The 11,911-nt window shown below is 38.5% G+C and overlaps 1 protein-coding gene across 1 annotated transcript in view; it reads right to left on the minus strand.

The window, feature by feature from the left end:
* Positions 1-4,194: 4,194 nt before the first annotated feature.
* LOC115226865 (glycine-rich protein DOT1-like) overlaps positions 4,195-11,911 on the minus strand; it is an 8,450-nt gene continuing 733 nt past the window's right edge. The window contains exon 2 of the mRNA XM_029797858.1: positions 4,195-4,705. Coding sequence (XP_029653718.1) covers positions 4,195-4,705 — 511 coding nt within the window. The remainder of the gene's footprint in view (positions 4,706-11,911) is intronic.

Here is an 11,911-nt window from a genome sequence, read left to right on the forward strand (position 1 = left end):
GTGTGTGGTGTATGTGTGTGTGTGTGTGTGTGTGTGTGTGTGTGTGTGTGTGCGTGTGTGTGAGTGTGTGTGAGTGTGTGTGTGTGTGTGTGTGTGTGTGTGTGTGTGTGTGTGTGTGTGACCTTTTAGTAGAAGGCAGGCAACTTCCAGTAATTAGAATATTTGGAAAACTCCCTTGGAGATGAAACAACCTCAATCATTACGAATTAACTGATTAAAATATATTCTTAAATTTCAGACAAGAGAAATAGTCTCATTGATGGGACTTGAACCACATAGCTATTTCTCATTAGGTACCATGTTACTGGTTATACTATGGAGTGCGTATAACATTTCTTCCTAACATAGTTCACGGAATCATTACTGAGGTAGGATACATTACTATGTTGGATATTAGTTGAATAATCTGTCCCAGTATGAAGTGGCTGACAAGACATCATGTGACAGGATTCATGACTCTAGCAGAGCTGTTCATGTCCAATTTCAGTAACCACTATAATCACTTTATGACACAATTTAATTGTGTTCTACATAGATAAATAAGTTATTTTTTAATTGAACATAACTAGTCAGGGAACTCTTTGATACTACCTCGTAGTCAATAAACCTTAGGTGTGACCAAACAGCAAGTTCCGGCTGGCCGCGATTCACCAACCGGCGTTCTCCATAATCGAGTCGAGAACATTCTGCGATACGCTTTTAATCTCGACAACGGTGTAGTCGTATGTATATTTAGGACGATATTAGCTAATGTGTCCCTCATTTTAAAAAGATAGGGTGTGATTTAAGGGTAATTTTTTTAGCTATTTCAGACATCCTTTCGATCCTTGAATACAAAACGTGGCTCGCGAAACTTCCATTCGGGTGATTTTCCCAAGTTACCATCTCACCCTTGCAAACCAATCCGTCACAAGGTTATCCGTTTTCATCTGGGTGAACTGGAGCAACGTGAAATAAAGTGTTTTGCTCAAGGACACAAAGCACAGCCGGTTCAGAAATCGAAACTATAATCTTCCGGTCGTGTGTGCAGTACCCAAACCACTAGGTCACGGGCCTTCACAAATATACATAAAGACCAGTTGGCCATGGCTGGAAACGTCTTCGATCACAGGCCTGCTCATTCAGAACTGATCTGCAACAAAACAGGAAATACATTCGTGCATCCATACACATTTTGGCGAACTTGGTTTTTGTGACAGTCTGGAAAAGCTTGCGCTTTTTTTAACAAAAGAAATCAAGAGTTAACATACACCTTACAAATACAGTCTGTAAAAAGGAAACAGTGAGAAAATGCAAAACTTCTTTCTTCAAGTCCAAAACGTGACATTACTTTCGTTATCTACATTTCAAAGACGGAACTGTATATCTTCGTTAGAAACCAGCCCCTTCCTTACAGGAAAACTTCATATAATTGGAACAGAAGAGACCATATATACATATATAAATACATACAAATGTGCATGTATACATACATTTATATACGTACAAAGGCGGCGAGCTGGCAGAAACGTTAGCACGCTGGGCGAAATCCGTAGCTGTATTTCGTCTGCCGTTACGTTCTGAGTTCAAATTCCGCCAAGGTCGACTTTGCCTTTCATCCTTTCGGGGTCGACAAATTAAGTACCAGTTACGCACTGGGGTCGACGTAATCCGTTTGTCTGTCCTTATTTGTCCCCTCTGTGTGTAACCCCTTGTGGGTAGTAAAGAAATATATATACGTACAAACGTATATGTATAACTTCATAGTTAAAGCATATAAAGAGAGTCGTAAACAGAAAAATAGATAGATAGAAAGACAGGCAGACAGACAGATAGATAAATAGATAGATAGATAGATAGATAGATAGATAGATAGATAGATAGATAGATAGATAGATAGATAGATAGACAGATAGATAGACAGATAGATAGATAGATAGATAGATAGATAGACAGATAGACAGATAGATAGATAGATAGATAGATAGATAGATAGATAGATAGATAGATAGATAGACAGATAGACTGATAGACAGATAGATAGATAGATAGATAGATAGATAGATAGATAGATAGATAGATAGATAGATAGATAGATAGATAGATAGATAGATAGATAGACAGATAGATAGATAGACAGTTAGATAGATCGATAGACAGACAGACAGATAAGAACATAAAAAATATTTAGTATAAACACGTTATATAAAATATTGATCGTGTAAATTTGGCTCAATTTTATGTCGCTGACTTTATCGTCGCGTCTAATCAACCGTACTCTAATGATAAAAGATTGACAGCGAACTCGTAGTTTCGGCTTATTTATTTTCGTTTGACACATATATAATTATATATATAGACACATATATACATGTATACATATTCATGTATGTAGGTATGTATGAATATGTGTGTCTATATGTATGTACATATACATACATGCATACATACATGCATACATACATACATACAACCATACATACATACATACATGCATGCATGCATACATGCATACATTCATACATACATACGTACGCACGTACATGCATACATACAAACACATACATACATTCATTCATTCATACACACATACGTACATACGTACGTATATGCATACATACAAACACATACATTCATTCATTCATACACACATACATACATACATACATACATACATACATACATACATACATACATGCATGCATACATACATACATTCATACATACATACATACGTACGTACGTACATGCATACATACAAACACATACATACATTCATTCATTTATTCATACACACATACATACATACACACATACATACATACATACATACATACATACATACATACATACATACATACATACATACATACATACATACATAGTAACTGCTTTCTCGTGTACGTGCAAAGCCATTACGAGAAAGAATCACTGAAATGAGTAATTAACGATGCAATGTGAGGCCCTTGTATGACTCTTGAGCTCGGCAAAAGATTTGCACATTCTATTACATAATGCACAGCTGTGTTGGCTGACTGCATGAACAGGTACCACAGTATAAATTCTTTTGACATGCCTTGTTAATCTTCTATCTGAAAGGCACACCTTTCCACAGGTTGCACACATTTTGTTGTGAACAATACCCATATCATAATTTACAATGGGTTGATTACTGTGAGTTCTTTGATGGCTGACCAGGTCTCCACGACTGAAGCAATTCCCTCCATCAAATCACACACATAAAAAGAAACACTCCCTCATTTTCCACAGGTTCATTCTTTCAAATCTTTCACGTACATACATGCATTCATACATACACATATACGATTGATTTCGACTTGGGCAGGAGACATTGCCTAGGGTGCAAAATCTGCCGTATAGTGATCTCGAACTTGGATCCACGAGATTACGAAGCGAAATTTTGAGCCACTCAGCAATGATTGTACCCAAACGTTTCGCAGCCATATTGGATTGTTAAGACGATCGATCATTCGCAATATCTTCCTTATTAAATTCTGCTTAAGAGAAGTCAAATCTATTTTTACTGAACGCGTTAAACTATAAAATATTGTACGAACTTTGACGGTAATTAACAGGAGACTTAATTAACAGATATTATTTAGGTCTTCTTGATCAAGCTTGACCTAGCCCGGGTGGGGGGCGGAGCTAAACAGCAGCAGCAGCAACAACAACAACGGTAGCAGCAGTAATGAAAAGAACAACAGCATCAACAATAGCAGTAACTGCTGCTGCTGTTGCTGCTGCTGTTGCTGCTGCTGCTGTTGCTGCTGCTGCTGTTGCTGCTGCTGCTGCATCAACAACAACAAAAGCAAAAGCGACAATAAAACAGCAGCAGCAGCAACAAAAGAAACAAAAACAGCAGCAGTATCAGCAGCAGCATCACCACCACCACCACCACCACTTACAGCAGCAGCATCACCACCACCACCACCACCACTTACAGCAGCAGCATCACCACCACCACCACCACCACTTACAGCAGCGCCAGTAAGCAATAGCAACAGTTGCAGCAACAGCAACAGTGCCAACAACAGCAGCAGCAGCAGTTACAGCAACAACAGTTGCAGCAACGACAGTAGCAACAAAAACAAGAACATCTACAATAGCAGCAGCAGTAGCAGCAGCAGTAACATCATACGTTGTTGCCAAGAATGTGACAGAAAGGAAAATGAAAACCCTCGTCTTTCATCGATATCAGGTACCACCGTCGCCGCCATCATCGCCTCCGCCATCGTCGCCTCCGCCATCGTCGCCTCCGCCATCGTCACCTCCGCCATCGTCGCCTCCGCCATCGTCGCCTCCAGCATCGTCGCCTCCAGCATCGTCGCCTCCGCCATCGTCACCTCCAGCATCGTCGCCTCCGCCATCGTCGCCTCCAGCATCGTCGCCTCCGCCATCGTCGCCTCCAGCATCGTCGCCTCCGCCATCGTCGCCTCCAGCATCGTCGCCTCCGCCATCGTCACCTCCAGCATCGTCGCTTCCGCCATCGTCGCCTCCAGCATCGTCGCCTCCGCCATCGTCACTTCCAGCATCGTCGCCTCCGCCATCGTCGTCTCCAGCATCGTCGCCTCCAGCATCGTCGCCTCCGCCATCGTCGTCTCCGCCATCGTCGTCTCCGCCATCGTCGCCTCCAGCATCGTCGCCTCCGCCATCGTCGCCTCCGCCATCGTCGCCTCCGCCATCGTCACCGCTGCTGCTATTGCAGCTCGTAACACAAGGTGCATTAATAATGATGTCAAATTTTAGCACAAGTCTAGTAATTTGGAGCGGTTAGTCAATACCATTGAACCCAGTTCTTGATTGGTACTTTATTTTATCGACTCTGCTGCGACTTGAACACAAAACGCAAAGAACCGGAAGAAATACCACAAAGCATCAACAAAAGCAGTTGTAACAACAACAATAACAAAAAAAAATGTTTTCTTCATAAGCCACAATATCATGTAGAGCAATGGTTCTCAACCATTTTTTGCCTATAGACCCCTTTGATTCCTATTTTACTCGGGTGAACCCTCATAGATATTCGATGTTTAAAAGAAACCTTATTGTATATTTAGAATTAAGTATTATCAGGAATTGTATTTAAATGATTGACAAAATATTTTGTGTATTGTGAAAGTTGTAACCAATTTATTTTACGTAAATTTTGACAACAAAACCTTATATGGACCCCTAAAGGGTCATATGGACCTTGTTTGAGAACCACTGATGTAGAGCAATGGTCCTCAACCGGAGTCCGTATGGCTCTTGTGGGGCCATAAAAATTCCATGCAAGCAAAATACTATGGCCCCAAAAGGGCCATATAAAATTTTGTGGAGTCCAGAAACAAATTGGTAAAATGAGTATTTATGGAGATGTTTTAGGATTCCATGAAAACATTTCGCTTTAGACGTATTTATTTCAAGAAACAACAGGGTTTCGTTCGCTAATGCTTAACTTAGTTCAATAAGTCTCTGGTCACTGATTCATGTTCTTTTAGTGAATACTGTTGCAAACCTACACAAGTGATTGTGTGAACAAAATAGGGATTTTGAAAGAAATATCTATAAAATTGAATGGCTATGGGGGTCCACTAGTGTAAAATGGTAATCAAAGGGGTCTTTAGATGAAAAAATAGGCTGGGAGAAATTCAGACGAGGGAAGGGATTCGTTATATAATATATTATCGATCTCAGGACTAATTTGTTATCTTATTTTATTGACACCGGAGGGAAGAAAGGAAAACTTGGTATTGGAATGCGCAAAACGGGAAGAAATATCGCAGAGCATTTTTCCGATGCTTTGATGATTCTGGGGTAGGCTGTACGACATTTGTATACCAACTGCGAAGCCGCATCGTAGAGAGAGACGGGACCATTAGAAGCAGAGGATGTGCGAAGGCTGGAAAGATATAAAGTTAACGTTATCTGTTGGATGTTTAATGTCAGTGCGCATGGGCAAAGAGGTACAGTTGAGCAGAGGCAAAAAATGGGTATAAGAGAATAGTGCTGATTTCTATTATTCATATAAGACCTGTATTTTTATGACATAGGGTTAGTCCTTCTATATAACCATTGTATATTTTATCGAGTCCGGAAAGGTTTAAAGCAAAGGCGACTTTGGTGAGGTTTACCATCAGACTGTCAAGGGACGTAAGCATGTATTTACAGCAGGGCATTTAATACAACATTACCGATTGAGCCATTTCACAACCCTTATATTGATTAAAATATAAATAACAATAACAATGTAATAACTTATTATTAGGGCGTAATGTAGTGTATATCAAGAACTAAATATCATCGTGGTTGATATTAAATGTAAAAGAGTAAGTTTAAATTTATAATGTTTGATGTATAAATCATTTCATGAAAGTGTTTCATATGAAGCTTTTACAATGAGTATTGTGTAGTTCCACCTTTAAAACTGTTTACCATCCTTATGATATTGGTTTGATATATTAAACTTCTGATATTGCGCCGTTCAATATATTGCACGTTAAGAAAAAAAAAAAAAAAAAGAAAAAAAGAAACTATATATTCAGAATATATTTAGTTCTTCAATTTTTTTTTGTTTGTTTTCTTTCTCAGTTAAAGTTTCATAAATTACTTCGAAATTTTCATTTCTTTCTTTTATTTTCAAGTGGATTTCTTTTTTAAATTTATGTCTTTTGAACTTCCATATATATTAAGTTAAGATACACACACACACACACACACATACACGCACGCACACATATTTATATATATATATATTTATATGTATGTATATGTATATGTGTATATATATATATATATATATATATATGTATATATATATATATATGTATGTATGTATGTATGCATATACATGTGTGTGTGTATTCTATGCGATGTGCTATTTTTGGAGATATTTCAAAGTTTTATTTTCAATAGAGTGGATGTATTTCTAATTTATTCAAAGCATATCATTCATTTTCTTTTTTACTCATACTTTCTTTCTTTTTTTAATTTCTTCCCTTTCCATTCATTCTCGTGGCAATATCGATGATTCAGTTCTTTAGATTATATATATACATAGATAGAGTTAATCAGTTCAAGCATCGTATCAAACCATAAATATGTCTCGTAATTCGGATTTTTGCTGCATCAAGGTAATGAGGTACATTTTAATGCTACTTGGCTAGAGTGATATTTAGTCTATCTCACATAACATTTCCTAGAAAGCATGCTAGCTGTTCCTCAAACCTAGATGAACTGAGGTAATGTAGACGTAAATGTCTTGCTTAATGTAGTAGAATATAAACAAACAATACATGAATTTGACAAATATCTCATTTATTTAACCATTTCTGTTCTAAAAATACAGGACCGGATTCGGAAGAGAAATTATTCATAGAAAAATTATTCAAATTGTCTTGAAAACACTAATGCCCCCAACTGTTGTCGGATAATGTTGGCGTGGTAATTTCTAGTGTTGTTGCTATTGTGTTCTTGTTATGGTTGTTGTTGTTGCGCTGGTATACCAAAAAAGGTTGAATGCCAGATTAAATATCTTTCGGATCTTTTCGGTTTGAACGGCAGTCTTTTCTAGCGGTGTCATATGAAATTGTCACCCATAATTTTGACCCTAGTATCAATCTATTGCATTTCAATCTAATTTAGGGTTAGATAGGATTAGGGTAAGGGTTAGGTGTGGGGGGAAGGGTATATTTTTTTCTTCACAAATGTAAATAAACTCAATCTGTTTCTTAAACGAGGGACATATTCATACGGCACAGAATGCTTTTTTTTTACCTCAATAGACGTCATTGATTGGTTGAAATTGCAGAAATTGAAGAAAAAAAACAACAAATATCTTACAAACTATAGAATTTTCTCAATAAAGCCAAGAGAAAAAGATGTTTTATAAACACATTCTACCAGTATACGAAGTTTAAAAAGTGTTTTAGTTACCTAGAAATTATATTAAAAAACTGCCGTTCAAACCGAAAAGATCCTATCTTTCAATATTCAGCTAGGTTAAGGTGGTGAGCTGGCACGCCGGGCAAAATGCTTAGCTGTATTTCGCCTGTCATTACGGGCGAAATTTTGCCGAGGTCGACTTTGCTTTTCATCTTTTGGGGTCGATGAAGTAAGTACCAGTTAAGCACTGGGGTCGATATAATCGACTTACCTCTACTCCAAAATTGCTGGCCTTGTTCCAAAATTTGAAACCAATATTTAGCTAGCTTTTTTTAAAATTTTTATTACGATGTGATGGAAGCACTCCGTCGGTTACGACGACGAGGGTTCCGGTTGATCCGAATCAACGGAACAGCCTCCTCGTGAAATTAACGTGTAAGTGGCTGAGTACTCCACAGACACGTGTACCCTTAACGTAGTTCTCGGGGATATTCAGCGTGACACAGAGAGTGACAAGGCCGGACCTTTGAAATACAAGTACAACAGAAACAGGAAGTAAGAGTGAGAGAAAGTTGTGGTGAAAGAGTATAGCAGGGATCACCACCATCCCCTGCCGCAGCCTCGTGGAGCTTTAGGTGTTTTCGCTCAATAAACACTCACAAGGCCCGGTCTGGGAATCGAAACCGCGATCCTATGACCGCGAATCCGCTGCCCTAACCACTGGGCCATTGCGCCTCCACATTACGATGTACATGCATAGCAAGTGACCTGATTTGAGATCGCGTGCTGAAACAAAAACAATTGCAGCGCGGAAGGTGTTTATAAGCCATTTAAAAGCACAAAAACTGTTAGATTCACTTCAACATTTAAATTTAATTTGCCAAAATATTTTCGTCGCGACCTGTTCACTGGCAAAATTCGTGCTGCATCTCTTTGTTGTTGTTGCTTTTTTATCATTACTTTCTGATTATTGTTTATCTTGGTTTCATTTTGTCTTTCACCTTTTAGGGGTCAATAAATAATCTAACAATTATATACTTGACTCGATTGAATCAATTATGTTGTTTCCCTCCATAGATTGAATTCCCCTGCCAATTCTAGACGTAACAGTTATTATTGCTTATAACTACCGTACAATATCATGTCTTTCGACCCTGCAAATAGATAGTGATTTTATAAGTCTATAAAATGCAGACGTGTAGGCGCGTAGCTTAGTGGTTAGGGTGTCAGCATCATGATCGTAAGATTGTGGTTTCGATTCTTGGACCGGGCGACGCGTTGTGTTCTTAAGCAAAACACTTCATTTCACGTTGCTACAGTCCACTCAACTGGCAAAAATGAGTAACGCTGCGATGGACTGGCGTCCCGTCCAGCTCGGGAACAAATACGTCATTGAAACCGGGGAAACCGGGTCCATGAGCCTGGCTAGGCTTTAAAAGGGCGAATTTATTTATTTTTTTATTATAAAATGTAGACGTAAAACGAAAGTTTACATAATGGTTCACGACAAGAATTTATTTTTGAAAACAACGGAACACAAGTTTACATGTATATCACGATAGATAGACATTTTAATGGCTGTTTACAGTTAGCGTGCTGTTTTACAAAATGACGATCATTCAAGGTCAATAAATATTAAAAGTAGTTATTCGTTGAAAAGCAGGTGGCCATCGAAAATTGGTAATGAAGTGTCTGTTGGTGAAAAAAAACAAAACAGTAAGGAAAGGATAAAAAAGAACCACACAGTTTGAACGGACGGAGAAAAACCAAAAACAAAAACACTGTCCGCAGCTATAACAACAGAAAAGAGTATCGTCGTTGTCGACCCTGCGGTGCAGAGAAGATAATAATTTACATTTTTATTTGAAAACTTACTCCCTGCAATGTCAGGATATTGGACGGCTAAACGGAGCCTACCTTCAAAGTGATGCGGAGAAATACTAGACTCAATGAACTTTGTTGACATCGGAAAAGATTTTGTAAATTTTACCAGGCGCAGGCGTGGTGTGTGGAAAGAAACTTGCTTCCCAACCACGTGGTTCCAGGTTCAATCCCACTGCGTGGCACCTTGGGCAAGTGTTTTCCGCTATAGCTTCGGGCGGACCAAAGCTTTGTGAGTGAATTTGGTAGATGGAAACACATACATATAAGAGGTCAATGGAATAAGTACCGGGCTTAAAAAATAAGTATTGGGGCCGATTCATTCCACTAAAAATTTAAGGTGGTGCCCCAATATGGCCGCAGTCTAATGGCTGAAACAAGTAAAAGATATGATAAATTATGATAATTGAATGAATCTGAATAATTTATATCGACACCAAAACACAAATGAAAAGAATCAGTGAGAAATACGACCAACACTAAGACTTCAATTTTTGTCAACTGGCTTTCTCCGCAACTTCTTTGATGTAGTATTTAATATCACCAAAATGAAAAATAAGCAAATACACAGTTATCAAAAACTAGCAGCATAGCCCGGCATTTCCCGGGTATGTAAGAGCCCCTGGAGCAGACATGATGCTCGCTGTGAATTTTTAAAAAATTCCTGCCAATTTGAGAAAGATATTGTCGAAAATATGTCATCTTGAATTTGAACGCAATTTCCCAAAATGGCATGATTTTATCGATTTTTCTCAGAACTGGGGGAACTTTTCAAAATTTTCGCTGCGTTAGTTTTGAATTATGACATTGGGCTATGTGTGTGTCAAGTTTCATCAGAATCGGTTGAAAGCCGTGGTCAGGGTGAGGGTACAACCTGACAGACACACAGACACACAGACAGACAAACTGCCGTTTATATAGAGAGAGATAACTGGGAAGCGAGGTATCCCGACAGACGCAAGCATACGTTCTAATTTTTATATATAAATATCTCGTCTCAATTATAGTGTTTTATCATCTTTCTTATTCATTCCGTGGATCTTTTCGGTTTGAACGGCAGTTTTTTCTAGCGGTGTCATATGAAATTGTCACCCATAATTATGACCCTAGTATCAATCTATTGCATTTCAATCTGTTTTAGGGTTAGGGTTAGGGGTCGGGGGGAAGGGTATCTTTTTTTCTTCACAAATGTAAATCTGTTTCTTAAACGAGGGACATATTCATACGGCACAGAATGTTTTTTTACCTCAATGGACGTCATTGATTGGTTGAAATTGCAGAAATTGAAGGAAAAAAAGCAACAAATATCTTACAAACTATAGAATTTTCTCAATAAAGCCAAGAGAAAAAGATGTTTTATAAACACATCCTACCAGTATACGAAGTTTAAAATCTTTTAGTTACCTAGAAATTATGTTAAAAAACTGCCGTTCAAACCGAAAAGATCCCATTCCGTATATATTAGGTTGTCCCAAAAGTTCGTAAACACTTACGAAAATTGAATTTTTACTCGCCAAGTACTAACAAAAACAACAAAAATTATTCCTCAAAATAAAGACCATTATTTTCCAAGACTTTCTACGAACTTTTGGGACAACCTTATATCTTCATGCTTTATAAACATGTCAATAATATATTATATAGTTATAAAATTAATTACTAGCACAGACACAGTAATTCGTTTTACATCCATAATGTACTACCCAGTATATTACAGATTTACAACGAATGTAGAGAGGAGCACTCCGTCGGTTACGACGATGAGGGTCCCGGCTGATACGATCAACGGAACAGCTTGCTCGTGGAATTAACGTGCAAGTGGCTGAGCACTCCACAGACACGTGTACCCTTAACGTAGTTCTCGAGGAGATTCAGCGTGACACAGAGTGTGACAAGGCTGGCCCTTTGAAATACAGGTACAACAGAAACAGGAAGAAAGAGTGAGAGAAAGTTGTGGTGAAAGAGTACAGCAGGATTCACCACCACCCCCTGCAGGAGCCTCGTGAAGCTTTAGGTGTTTTCGCTCAATAAACACTCACAATGCCCGGTCTGGGAATCGAAACCGCGATCCTACGACCGCGAGTCCGCTGCCCTAACCACTGGGCCATTGCGCCTCCACTACAACGAATGTATTTGTTTACCAAAAGTCAAAGCTTGCAGTGTTGGT

This window comes from Octopus sinensis, linkage group LG2 (assembly GCF_006345805.1).
Source record: "Octopus sinensis linkage group LG2, ASM634580v1, whole genome shotgun sequence".
Taxonomy (NCBI): Eukaryota; Metazoa; Mollusca; class Cephalopoda; order Octopoda; family Octopodidae; genus Octopus; species Octopus sinensis.